Genomic DNA, 13745 nt, shown 5'->3' with positions numbered 1-13745 from the left:
CTCTCGTATGAATGCCAGAGCTTCCTGTGAGATCCCTCTGTGTCCACCTCTGCCCACTTTGTGTCCATTCTTAACACAATAGCTAGAGATTCTTTGAAAACATAAGTTAGATCATGTCGCTTTTTTTTTTTTTTTTTTTTTTTTTTTTTTTGGCTAAGAAATAAATATGTTTGTTTTGGAGGGAAAACAAATTAGGAAATACAGAATAAAAGAAAATAAAGCGCACTCGTCATCCATTAGCCACAGATGAGCTGATAGGCTATTTACAGAAAAAATCATGTATAAACGTGCAGCCTTCCTTATTTCTCTGTAACTGAACTTAAAACTCCGAGATCCCGTTTGCACAGATGACGGGAAATTGGTTTTGCCAGTTCACAGTGTCCCCTCCCCACCCCCAGCGGGGCAGCCTTTCGTCTCCTTTCGGATGAGAAGACAACTGTTTTTTTTTGATATTGTCCCTTGGGCTCCCAGTTTATGGGTTTATGGTATACAGTTTGTGCTTTGAACGTTCCAGGGTTTGCTCTCTGTAATCAAAACCACGCTTTTGGCATCGGAGAAACAAAATATAAACAGACCCAAACGTATTAGTTTTCTGTTGCCGCTATAACAAATTACCACAGAATTAGCGGCCTAAAACAATACGAATTTATTTTCTTACATTTCCGGAGGTCAGAAGTCCACAGTGGGTCTCATCAGGGGCTGGCAGAGTGAACTTGCCTTTCTGGAGGCTGGAGGGCAGGACCCAACTGTTTGCGTTTTGCAGCATCTGGAGGCACCTGCAGCCTTGGCTCACAGCCCGCAGGGTGGCTCCCTCCGGTACCTTTGTGACTGTGACCCCGCCTCTCTGCCTCCCCCGCCCTCTCCCTCCGACCCTTGTGATTACATCGGGCCCAGCTGGACAACGCAGAATCATCCTTTTCAAGTCAGCCGATTAGCGCCCTTAATTCCATCTGCAACTGGGATTCCGTCTTGCCGTGCGATACAGCACAGTCTCAGGATCCTGTGGCAGGGTGTGGCCTTACTCGGAGGGACCGTTACTGTGCCCACCACACCGAAGCGAAATTTCTTTGTCAAAGGCTCGATTCTTACGATCAAAGGCCACGACTTTGAAAGTTGTGTGTGTGGGATTGATTTAACAGTCTGCTTAGGAGTTCCAAGGGCAACAATGATTTGAGTTAAAAAAACTTTTTTAGAAGTTTTTTTCTATCCTCTGCATGGTATGAATTGGAAGCTGTCGCTGCTCCCCGAATTGCGGGGATAACAGAGGGATATTGGAAAGCCCGAAAATAGATATTGGGAAGCTCATGGAGGGAAAAAAACCTCAATGTTGCTTCTGCAAATTTAACCTTATTTCACGTCTGTGTTTCGTACCATACATCCGGTGTTTGTGACCTGATCGATTCACCTAGCAACGTAACACATCTTTCCAGGACAGTAAATCTGACCCGATCACGTCGCTTTAGCTTCTGCAGTGTTCCCGTTTCTCTAGCCCACTGTTGCAGCAGGTGGGACCACTAAAGCGGAGGCAGGTATGGGCCCCACGTGATCCCGGCACAGCTGCGGCATCTCGAGATCTCGGGTTCTGTAAATGCGAATGAGGCGGGCGGCAGGAAGTGCCAGCTCTGGCTCTAAGTCGTCGTTCTGGGGGTAGGTGACTCCCGGGAAGCTCGTCTGACTCCCCAGGCGATGCTGGCAGAGATTGCCTGGCGGCCTGCAGCACCGCCTGGAGGAATAACTGTCAAAGGTGCGTGCGGGGCGAGCGGGCAGGGGGTCACAGTGACCCGGAGGTGGTTCGCGCGAAGTGATGGTGACTCCGAAGCCCGTGACTTTGAGGCCCCGAATGGTGGGAATGACCGTAGTCAAGGGGCCCGAGGCAGCCACGGCTGGGGTGGCATCCCAGGAAGCCCTGGGACACTTGCGCGGTCACCGGTGTCGCGAGTTTAGGTGTTTTGTCCCTTTTGCAGTTACATAAACAGTTGGGTCAGAAATTGGACCAGGGTCTGTCACTCGCTCGCTGTCCTGGTGGCCTTTTCTCTTTCAGACAGAGCAGCCTTTTCCTTCCATCCTGTCTCTGTGCTGTGTCCCCAGTCCCTCGCATCCTTCCCAGTTTTCAGCTGAGTCTTCGCCCGCTTATTGTATATCCATTTGGTCTTTTCGGTGCGGGAATCCAAGGGTTTATTTAACCCAGCAATCAAATTGGTCATTGAAAATAATAGTCCGTCTTGTCCAAGTCTAAAAATAAGTTCTGCCGGGATGAGGAGGCTAGCAGGGGAGACTGGGCAGAGCAGCAGAGGACAGTTCCGAGCCCAGTCACCCAGGCGCGCATCCACACGCCTTCGGTCCCGCCTCGTCCCGCCGGGCGGGCGGGAGTCAGAGCGCCTTCTGTTTGTCTTGATCACAGTCGGTCTCCACCTTCCCCCAGCCCGCCCGCCCTTCTGGGGACACAGGCTGCATTCACCACGAGTCGCTGCCCCAGCCCTGTGCAGATTTTATGAAAGGCGTTTTCACTGGGATTAAACAGGCACCGTGTTTGTGTGTCGTGTGTGAAGGAGAAAATGAACCACTTCGGCGGTGGGCAGGGGTTTCAGTGTTGTTTGTCCCTCGCAACTACGTAAACACACATTAGAATTAATTTCTAATTACGTTACAAAAAGAGTTGGGGCGGGGTGGGGGGGGCAGAGGGCAGTGGACGGGGCGATCGAACAGCTGAGCAGTTTCCGTGCATTAGACATCAGAAGCAGTTGTGTTCTGCCCTCTCGCAGACTCCAAGTCCAAAGGAAAGTTTGAGGTTTTACATTTCTGTTTGCGGTACAGGAAAAGGCTTATGATCTGAGGGCTCGATTCAGTGCAATGACTCGCTCTCATACACAGTTGCTTCCCGAGGCGGGCAGGAGTTGGAAGCAGCGAGCTGCTGGCCGAGGGGAAGGGATTCCCCCCGCCCTGCCCTCGGGAGCAGAGCCGCGGTGACGGGAGTGGGACGGGAGTGGCTCTGTAGTGAGACTCCCCTTCTCACCCCCCAGCCCCCGCAGCTGCCGTGACCCCCACCACTCCTGGGTCCACCGAGGGACTTGCCTGCGCCCTCCAGGCCCCTGGGATGAGTTTGCAGAAGAGGATCTTCCCCCGGAGGCAGATCGGTGAGCGCGTTGCTTCTCAGGGCTCCCTGGGAGGTGGGGGTGGAGGGTGTGAAGTGACACCTGGGGGGCACAGTGTAGGGTGTGCGTGTTCACGTGCGCGTGTTTCCACGTCGTCCGCACGGAGGCTGGCTGAGCGCTCAGCGGGCTGCTTGGCAGAGGGGTGGGGGTGTCCCCGGACCTCCCAGGGGATGTGAGCCCCGAGGGGCAGCAGCCTTCTCAGCCCTCACCTCCCCCGTGAGCGTGAGCAGGCTGGCAAGGGTCAGAGGCAGGGGCGTCAAGGTGCAAATGCGACAGCCGCAGGCAGCGTGTCCACCAGCGGGGCTCAGCCGGGCCCCAGTTCCAGCCGGAAGCAGACAGGGGTGCAGGGCTCTGGAGCAGGGACCCTCTGAGCCTCCCGGACCCGATGCCGGGGGCCTCTGGGTGCCTTGCAGCAAAGCCCCGTTCGGCAGATCTTTCTTTGAAACAAGCTCCCCCTGTCGCTCCAGAGACATAAACAGGCACGGGGGAGAGGAGCTCAGCCGCTGCCCGGCTCTGAGAGTCGAAGCTGGCGAACCGTCAGCTGTTGTAACTTTGGCATAAGAGTAAACACATGGTTCTCTTTAAAGAAGAGAACAAGGCAATTCAAAGGCTCGTTCTGGCTTCTTCCGCTCCAGGGAGATAGGGAAGAAATGGCTGGAGCACTGGGACCCGTTTGGTCAGGTTCCACTGAAGCATCTCTGAACTCTGAAGCCCGGCTGTGAGGCCAACGGGCCACGGGGCTGGGAGAGGGACTCGGGCGTCTGTGGCTCCGCCGCCTCTGCAGTGCGGGGTCGCGAACTGCCCAGGACTGTGCGGCAGTGAGGGGGAGCGCGCTCGAGGGGGCCTGGCAGCGTGTGAGTGACACGGCCGACCCCGCACACGGTGCCCCCTGTCGTGACACAGTAGCCCTCACACAGCGTCTGGGCCTCGCGGGCGGAAGGCGTGCTCCGTCGGTACTCGAGGCCTCGGTGGCCCTGGCCTCCCTCTCGTGAAGGTGGGCCGGGCGCTCAGAATGTCTCCCCTTGGAGGCAGACGATGCCGTTCACTTCCACGGAGGGTCCTTGAGGCTGGACTGGACCCACCACAAAGTGGGTGCTCTGTGCGTCGTGAGGCCGTTTCACTCGTGGGAGGTCTCGCCACTTCCTGTCCCTAGCTGCATCTGTCTTTGGTCCATTTCCCTGGTAACAGACTCAGAGATCTGTGTGTGAGAAAGTCACTGACGGAGTCCCTGGGATCAGCAGCTGTGAGGGCGGGGGAGGCAGAGCGGGACAGAGGGAGCAGTTGGTCCCGCTGACCCCAGGACGCCTTGTGCCGTGCAGTGGCCAGCGCAGCCTTGGCCAGGTTGGTTCCTGGACGGCTTTGACGGTGAGCGTCCGGGACCCTGTGTCACCTGTGGGAACACATGTCTCGGTACCAGGGACTCACCTGGGTGAGGGACACCGCGTGACATCACTCGGCAGTGCCGAGTTCCTCTTTTTCTGAGTTTAGATGAGGGAAGATTGGGGATTGACTGGTGGATACCTGTGCAGTTAAATCCTTACACAGCAGCTGACATCACACACGCCCCCTCCCGTATCTGGGACTCCCCGTCCTGTCCAGAAAGCGGACGGAAGTGGGTTGGAGCAGGCATGGCCTCTAAGACCCCTCCCAGCACGGCTCTGCCATCTCAAGTGCAGGTTGAGTGTGTGACAGGGGTAGTCGGCTGTGTCACCAGTTACAGTCACAGGACCTCCACAGGTGCCTCCATTCCTTCTGCTGGAAAACGCAACGGTCAAGGCCCTTGGGCCCCTGTGAGTCCCACGGTCAGCCGTCAGCAGGGGGCCACTAGGCCTGCAAGACGCAGAGGGAGGCTGTGAGCGGGGCGGAGGCTTCTGTAGCACATCCCCCCTGCCCCCCACATTTCTTCCGAGGAGAAAGCGAAGCCACATGAGACACTGCCGTACACCTGGGACAGTGAAAAGGCACGTCACGTCAAGGCCCTTGGGCCCCTGTGAGTCCCACGGTCAGCCGTCAGCAGGGGGCCACTAGGCCTGCAAGACGCAGAGGGAGGCTGTGAGCGGGGCGGAGGCTTCTGTAGCACATCCCTCCCGCCCCCCACATTTCTTCCGAGGAGAAAGCGAAGCCACATGAGACACTGCCGTACACCTGGGATAGTTAAAGGGCACGTCACGTCGCCTGCAAAACACGGGCGTAGCTAGACTTCCTGGATTGCCTTCCCTGCCCTGCCACCCACCTGTTTGTCAGTTGACAAGGAGTGAAAGCACTTCCTCAAACCCTTGGAGCTCGCTCTCCACTGATTCTCTAGCGCATGCTCCGCACCGGTGCTAGGCTCCGAGGAGCTCATGGGACACATTGGACAAATAGTCACACACGTGGAAGTATAATGACAAGGCTCTAACTTGGTAACTGACCTAGTCGGAAGGATCAGGGTGGGCTTCACAGAGGAGGTGTCCCTGGGATCAAGTCAGTGCTGTGTGAGCTGTTCTCTGAAGGGTTTGCGGGAGTTCGGGGAGCCAGGGTGGAGAAGCAAGCTCTGGGAACAGCTCCTCGTGGAAGAGGGATGACAGAAGAACCATTTCAGATCTTAGCAGTTGACCCCAGCCACCGTGAGCTGTGTGAGTGCTTCCGCGCAGTCATGTCACAGAATGGTGACCTGTGGGCCCAGGGAATAGAGCTCGTGTCAGTGGGGGAGACTTCGCGGGCCCTTGTGTCTGTTCCGCACACCTGGTGGCCAGCCCGCAGGTGCTCCTCCTGAAAGCCGCTGTCGCAGAGGCCCCTCCCTCCCGAGTGCGTTGGGCACCAGGCGCTGATTGAGGACCGTTATGGGCACTGAGGAAGGGAGTGTGAGTGTCCCGCTGGGGAACGGGGGACTGAGGTCTGAACCCAGGACGGTCAGGTTCGTTCTCAACCCGTGCCTGTGGCACGCTGCACTGCGGGCGGAGGGGTCGTGGTCCCGTGCCGCGTGCCGCTTCGTGCGTGGATGTCGCCCCCTGGGTCGGGGGTCGGCTTACGGGTAACTTCCCTGTTCCTACGGAGTTATCAGAGCCACATGCTTTGTGGCCTCAAAACCACAGCAGATGCCTGTGCAAGAATTGATGTACCTGTTCTCCCAAATCGCTGACTCTTTAGCTTGCTTCCCGATTGTATTTGTTCCAAAACGTCATTATAGAAATTTTGTACACGTACGGAAAAGTGGAAAGAATTGCAGCCAACAGGCATGTCCCCACCTTCGAGCTTCCACGAGTGACATGTGACTCCATCTGCCTTGTCACATGTCCACCCACCTTTGCGTCCCTCTGACACTCAGGTCTCCATCTTATCTTTCGGTGCATTTCCACATTTCAGACATCAGTGTAGTTTCACTCCTAAACAGTTCAGCATGTGCGTAATTAACTGGAGTTTGGCATTTGTTTACTGTTCTTTAGGTGAAATTTACATAAATTTACATACAGGGAAATGGATATATCTTAAGCGCACGTTCTATCAACTTTGAAAAGTGGACACACCTGTGTCGGCTCTTAACGTGATACAGATGCCCTCGCCCCAGAAAGCTCGCCCTGCCCCTTCTCAGGTGTGTCGGTTTTTCCTCACTGGGGTTGTGTCGTGTCGTATCGTGTCATTGCATTTAAAGCCCTGGCTAAACAAAGTGCGGTACTGCTTTGTCCTCTTGACTGTCGGGGCGACTGTCGGGGCAGAACCCTTGCTCCAGCTGCGGGGCAGGTCAGGTGCTGGGGTCAGGCGCAGACGTCTCTGGGCCCCCGGGAAGAGGGAGCGGCACCGGGCAGTGGGTTCCTCTGAGCTGAAGGGAGGCCGCAGCCAGGTCCGGGTGCGGGCTGTCGCGGTGTGGGGTCAGGGCTGAGGCTCCGGGTTCTGGCAGTGGGGTTAGGGACAAGCCCAGCCAGAGGAGGCGCAGCCGGTGCCCTGCGATAGGACCCGGACCCTTAGGGAGCGGGGACAGCTGTGGCAAGGTCTGTGTGTGTGGGTGTCCCAGGGCCCCGACTCACGATGAGGGGCCACGCTGTCCCCGTGGGGGCTGCCTCTGTACTCCTGTGGCCCAGCAGCCCAGGGGCTGGAGGCCATGGGTGTGACTTCTGCTGAGGGGTGAACACTGATGCAGCCGGGTTGGGTGGGTGTCTGGGCCCTCTGGCTGCTGTGCCACTCAGCCCCCCACTGTGAGGGGTGTGAGGTTTGCGGGATCCCCACCACGAGTCAGGCAGGGAGAGCGGTCTCAAGTCTGACCACAGCGCGTGGACCAGTGAGCACTCTGATGCGGCTCACCCCAGTCACCAGCGGTGAGCCTGGGTGGGGTCGCAGGTGCCGGGCTCCCAGGACAGTGCTCCTGCCGTGCCCCGCCTGCCCCCTGTGGCGGTCAAGGCCACCTCTCCACAGTCTGCATTCCATGTGTCTGTGCGTCTGGCCACAAAGGTTCCACTCTCCCTCCTCTTTCCCCCAACCCCCTTTCTCAGACATTTGTGCCAGGCGCTGTGTAAGGCTACGGAGAGAGAAGACAGCCCCTGGCATCCAGGAGCTCAGTCGCTGGGTAAGACACGGACCAGGGAGGTCAGCGTGGGGCGCTTGCAGAGGGCAGCTTCTGATTCAGTCAGTGAGTCGGAGGTGGTGTCAGGGAAGACTCCCTGGAGGAGGCGCTGGCAGGGAAGCAGGAGGTCTGGTTGGGAAGGGCAGCATGGGTGTCCTGGACGCGCCGAGGTGCAGAAGGCGGAGTGTGGAGCGTCTGGAGCAGCTGCAGGCCGGGGAGACGGGCCTGCAACCTTGGGCAGGAATCTAAAATTTTTGCTTATTGAGTCAGTTTTGTCATGACAATAAGAAATTAAAAGAAAGTAGGGATTTCTTCATCTTCAAAAATGTTGCTCTCTGCTGCAAGGCAGGAAGCAGCCTTCCTCAGATAACTGCGTGGGCAGAACGGCTGCAGGCGGGGTGGACCACTGCCCCGCAGGGCCCAGCACGGGGCCTGTCCAGTCTGACAGTGCGCAGGACGGGCCGGGCCCCTGGCTGGGTGGGGGCTGGGGTATCTGGTATCCGGCGAGATGGGCTCAACCTGTCCACACCCTTGTAAAAGGCAAGACCCCAAACCCTTGGCAAGGCCCTGCTGGGTAGAAACATTCTCCCCCTGGTGTGTCATTCATCAATACCTGGCCTTTTCCTGGGATCTGGTGAAGGGGAGGCCTGCAGCGAAAACTTCCTAATCCTGCCATTGAAAAAGCGCTGCCCAGCATCCCCGCCCACCCTTCTCCTCCCCCGCTCCTGCTGTTTAACCCTCTCCAAGCCCGCCGCGTGCCTGCTTACTGGGCGCGGTTTATTCAGCTTTTATTTCCAGGATGAGGATTGCCTGGACTTTGCTGTCGCACGTCAGCTTGGACTGGAATTCTGGCTCTGTGCCTCGGGAGAGCCGTTTTTCCCAGCCTCCCTCCCTGTCTGGAAAGTCGGGAGAACTCGTGGCTGTGGAGAGAGGGTGTGCCGTCCGGACTCTGGATCTCCAGGCGTTTCCCTTTGTCCTGTAGCTGTCAGGTTGACCAGGTGACCTGCTTGTCCTACCCAGAGGGTCTCCGAAGCTCTTGGGAGTAAACTCTCTTCCCCCATGGAGAACACTCTCACTATTTCCTCATCCGTGGCCTCAAGGCACTAGGAGAGAGAGCGGGAATATGTTTACCTTCCATCCAAATCCGAGCCTAATCACGTAAATCAGATGAAGAGAATGTGAGAGCTCTTTGAACACTCTAAAGTGCTAATGCAGACGCTCAGTACATGGCATTAGTCATGTATTTCATTCATTCAGTTCGGGTGGATTCATTCAGTAAATGTTTATTGGGCCAGGCGAGTCCTAGGGCTGGGGACCCTGTAGTGAGCAGGCCAGTGAGTTCCTGCTTGGGGTGCCTGACTCAGGATGGGACAGACAGATGACACACGAGTACTTGAATAGACTAATGGGACACTCGCAGGTGGTGACAGGTTCCGTGAAGGAGGGCCTGCAGGCGAGGACATGGAGGCAGGAAGGAGCCAGCCATATGGGGATCTGGAAGGGACCTTCCTGAAGCGGGGAGCGGCTTGGACCGGAGCCTCAGGGAGACAAGGACTTGGCTTCTTAGAGAAGGGAAGACAAAAGGGCGAGAGGGTGCAAATCTTCGGGACGTGGTAAGGAATTTGGATTTTATTTTGAAAACAACGCCAACTCTTCGGCACAGGGCATTTTTGGGGCAATGACACTTTTCTGCAAGATTCTGTAATGGTGGCTACATGACATTATGCATTTGTCACACTCCATGGAGTGTGCAGCACAGAGCGAACCCTGATGTAAACTGTGGACTTGAGTTAGTAACAGTGTCAGTATTGATTTATCAATCGTAAGAATGTTCCACACTGATGCAAGATGTCAATAATAGGAGAAGCTGGCCGTGAAGTCTTGGGAACAGTCGGTACTTTCTGCATTAATTTTTCTGTAAAGTTAAAACTGCTCTAAAAAATAAAGCCTCTTTTTAAAAGTTAAAAAAAAAATTGTGAAAGCCACGTAAAGTTCGTGGAGAATTTTGTGGAGAGTGCCGTGATCCGTTTTATATTTAGGGAAATAATGCTAAAATGCTAATGTAGATGCTCAGTACATGGCATTAGTCATGTATTTTTGTGGTTTTTGTGTGAGCGTGGGTGGTGGAGGCCCAGGTGGAGGGCCAGTTACAGTGAGTGTGGGGAGAAAGCAGAAGGCAAAGGTACTGGGGTCAGGACAGTGGCAGGGAAGATGGGGGGACGTGGATGGATTTGGGGTCCCTTCTGGGGCTGCAGCCGACAGCAGTCGCTGACGAATGGGGTGTGACATGCGGGGGAGGGAGGAGTCGGGATCAGCAGTTCTGGACCCATCAGCGCTCAGCAAGGGGGATCCTCATGCGGTGACCTCCGTGTGTGTCAGTAGTGAGCCAGCCCCAGCGAGGTCCTCTTCACCTGGCCGGGGACACACCTGGGACACGAATCTGGGAACTAGGTTCTCCACACTGCTTGTTTTGGCCGTGCTGCTGAGCGGATGATGGTGGAAACTGCTAGAAGACGGAAGCCGGGGAGAAGCGGGGTTCACGGGGGAACCGAGTGCTGCTTGGCAGTGTTAACCTCAGAATCGCCCTTAGAGCCCCACGTGGGGACGTGAAATAGGCAGCAGGAAAGAAGTTAGGACTCGGGAACGGCCAGGGCCGCAGACGTGAGGTTGGGAGTCGCTGGCACGCGGGAGGCATGCGCACCTTGTCACTGTGCGTTGCGTCAGCGATGAGCTCTGAAAGGGTGCAGAGCCCAGCGTGGGGACCGTGAGGGGAAGGCGGAGCGAGGGCAGCGTCGTCTGTGCAGAAGTCAGTGCACTTTCATGTAGAACTTTGTTTTTCACAGTTGCCATTCAAGGTTATGTTAGTTTCAGGTGTACGACATAATTTACGTAACTTATGAAGTGATCTCCGTGATTTTAGTGCCTATGTGACACCATAGTAGTTATTACAGTATTATTGACTGTGTTCCCCACACCGCCCTTCACATCCTTGTGACCGTTGTTATAACTGCCAGTTAGCGCGTTAATCCCCTCACCTTGTCCACCCACCTCCAAGCCCCCTCCCATCTGGCAACCATCAGTTCACTCTGTGAGTTTGTTTCTGTTTTGTTCGTTTATTGTGTGTTGTAGATTCCACATATAAGTGAAATCATATGGTATTTGTCTTTCTCTGTCTGATTTATTTCACTACGTGTAATACCCTCTAGATCCATCCATGTGGTTGCAGATGGCAAGATTTCGTTTTGTTTTGTTTTTTTATGGCTGATTAATGTTCCGTCGTATATATGTACCTCTTTATCCATTCGTTTATCAGTGGACACTTAGGTTGCTTTTGTATCTTGGCAGTTGTAAATATCACTGCGGTGAATGTAGAGATGAATATATCTTTTCAAATTAGTGTTTTGGATTTCTATAGCTAAACACCCAGAAATGGAATTGCTAGGTTGTAAGGTAGTTCTATTTTTAATTTTGGGGGGAACCTCTAAACTCTTTTCCACAGTGGCTACACCAATTTGCAATCCCACCAACCGTGCACAAGGGGTCCCTTTTCTCCACATACTCGCCAGCACTGTGGTTTGTTGATTTACTGATGATGGTCATTCTGACGGGTGTGAGGTGACATCTCATTGTGGTTTTAATGTGCACTGCTCGCAGTAGTGACATCAAGCATCTTTTAATATGTTTGTTGGCCCTCTGTATGTCCTCTTTGGAGAAATATCTGTTTAGGTCCTCTGCCCATTTTTTAACCAGATTATTGTTGTTTTTGTTTTGTTTTGTTTTGCTGTCGGATGAGTTCTCTGTATACTTAAGATAATAAGCTCTTATCAGATGTCTTATCAGTGAATACATCCTCCCATTCAGTAGGTTGTCTTGTTCCTGATCCTAAGGAAAACACATTTAGCTTTGCCCTGTTGAGTGTGATGTTAGCTCCGGGTTTGTCATATGCGGCCTTCATTACGTTGGGGTACGTCCCCTCTATTCCTGCTTTGCTAAGAGTGTTTATCAGAAATGGATGCTGGGTCTTGTCAAACGTTTTCCTGCATCTGTTGACCTGATCATTTGATTTTTAGCCTTCGTTTTGTTTGTGTGGTGTATCGTGTTAATTGATTTGCAGATATTGCACCAACCTTTCGTCCCAGGAGTAAAGCCCATTTGCTCATGTTGTATGATCTTTTAAATGTATTGCTGAATTTGTTTTGCTGATATTTTTTCGAGGATTTTTGCATCTATGCTCATCAAGGAGATTGGCCTATAATTTTCTTCATTTTTGGTAATGTCTTTGTCTGGTTTTTGAATCAGGGTAACGCTGGCCTCGTAACATGTGCTTGGGAGCCTTCCCTTGTCCTCAGTTTTCAGAATAGTTTGAGAAATTAATTCTTCTTTGACTGGTAAAATTTACCTGTGAAGCCATCTGGCCCAGGACTTTTGTTTGTGGGGAGTTATTTGATTACTGATTCTATTTCATTAGTAGTTATTGATCTGTTTGGATTTTTTGTTTCTTCTTGATTCAGTCTTGGAAGATTTTATATTCTAGGAGTTTACTCATTTCTTCTAGGTTGTCTAATTTGTTGGCGTATAATTATTGATAGTATTTTCTTATGATCCTTTGTATTTCTGTTTCTGATTTTATTTATTTGGGTCCTCTCTTTTTCTTGAGTATAGTTAAAGGTCTCAATTTTGTTTATCCTTTCAAAGAATCAGCTCTTGGTTTCATTGATCTTTTACACTTTTTTTTTTTTTTTTTTAAGACTCTATTTTCACTCTGATCTTTATTCCTTCCTTCTACTCACTTTGGGCTTTGTTCTTCTTTTTCTGGTTCCTGTAGGTGTAAGGTTAGATCGTTTGAGATTTTTTCTTGTTTGTTAAGGTGGGCCTAGACCTGCATTAGAACTGTTTTGTCTGTGTCCAGTAGATTTGGGGTCATTGTGTTTTCATGTTCATTAGTCTCAAGGTTTCTTTTGATTTCTTTCTTGATCTCATTAACTTATTATTGAGTAGTGTGTTATTTAGCCTCCATGTGTTTGTTTTCCAGTTTTCTTTTTGTAATGTCTAGTTAGATACCATTGTGAATGGAGAATGTGCTTGCTATGATTTCAGTCTTATTAAATTTTTTGAGACCCGTTTTGTGGGCTAACATGTATGTGGTCTATCTTGGAAAATATTCCATTTGCACTTGAAAATGTATATTCTGCTGCTATGGGGTGAAATGTTCTAAAAAATATCAGTTAACTTCATGTGGTCTAATGTATCATTTAGGGCCACTGTTTCCTTGCTGATTTCCTGTCTGGACGATCTGCGAAGCGTTAAGGTCCCCGCTATTACTGTATTACTGTCGCTCTCTCCCTTTGGGTCCATCAGTACTTGTTCATGTGGGGCGCCTGGCCTGCATTGGGCGCGTACATGTTTACAAGGGTCTTGTCCTCTTGCTGGCCCGATCCTTTTATCATTAGGAAACGTCCTTCGTCTCTTACGGCCTTTGTCTTATAGACTGTTTGTGTGATGTGAGTATCGCTACCCCAGCTTTTTTGTTTCCATTTTCATGAAATATCTTATCCCATACCTTTGCTTTCAGTCTTCATCAGTTTTTCAACCCGGTGTGTCTCGAAACCAGTGTATGTAAAGGTCTTCTTTTCTTATCCATTCAGCCACCCCGTATCTTTTGATTAGAGCATTTAATCTATTATTGATAGGTATGTAATTACTGCCATTTTATTAGTTGTCTTATTTATCTCTTTTCTTCTTAAAGAGTCTCTTTGGCATTTCTTGTAATACTGGTTTAGTGGTGATGCACTCCCTCGTCACTAGATGACGCCTTGCTGGACAGAAAGAATCTCAGCTGTAGGTCTTTGCGTTTCATCAATTTGAATATTTCCTGCCAGTCCTGAAAGGTATCTGTAGAGAAATCAGCTGACAGTCTTACGTGTGCTCCCTTGTAGGTGACTGCTTTTCTCTTGCTGCTTTTAAGATTCCCTTCGTCTGTAACCTTTGGCATTTTAATGATGCGTCTTGGTGTGGGCCTATTTCGGTTCATCTTGTTCGGTTTATCTCTGTGCTTC

General features: G+C 52.2%; 1 protein-coding gene across 1 annotated transcript in view; it reads left to right on the top strand.

The window, feature by feature from the left end:
- Nucleotides 1–13745, top strand: part of IL16 (interleukin 16) — an 87722-nt gene that overhangs the window by 14269 nt on the left and 59708 nt on the right. The window contains exon 3 of the mRNA XM_006905315.3: nucleotides 3021–3134. Coding sequence (XP_006905377.2) covers nucleotides 3021–3134 — 114 coding nt within the window. The remainder of the gene's footprint in view (nucleotides 1–3020; nucleotides 3135–13745) is intronic.

The sequence above is a fragment of the Pteropus alecto genome, unplaced genomic scaffold (genome assembly GCF_000325575.1).
Source record: "Pteropus alecto unplaced genomic scaffold, ASM32557v1 scaffold60, whole genome shotgun sequence".
Lineage (NCBI taxonomy): Eukaryota > Metazoa > Chordata > Mammalia > Chiroptera > Pteropodidae > Pteropus > Pteropus alecto.
This window is presented reverse-complemented; position numbering and strand designations above follow the sequence as displayed.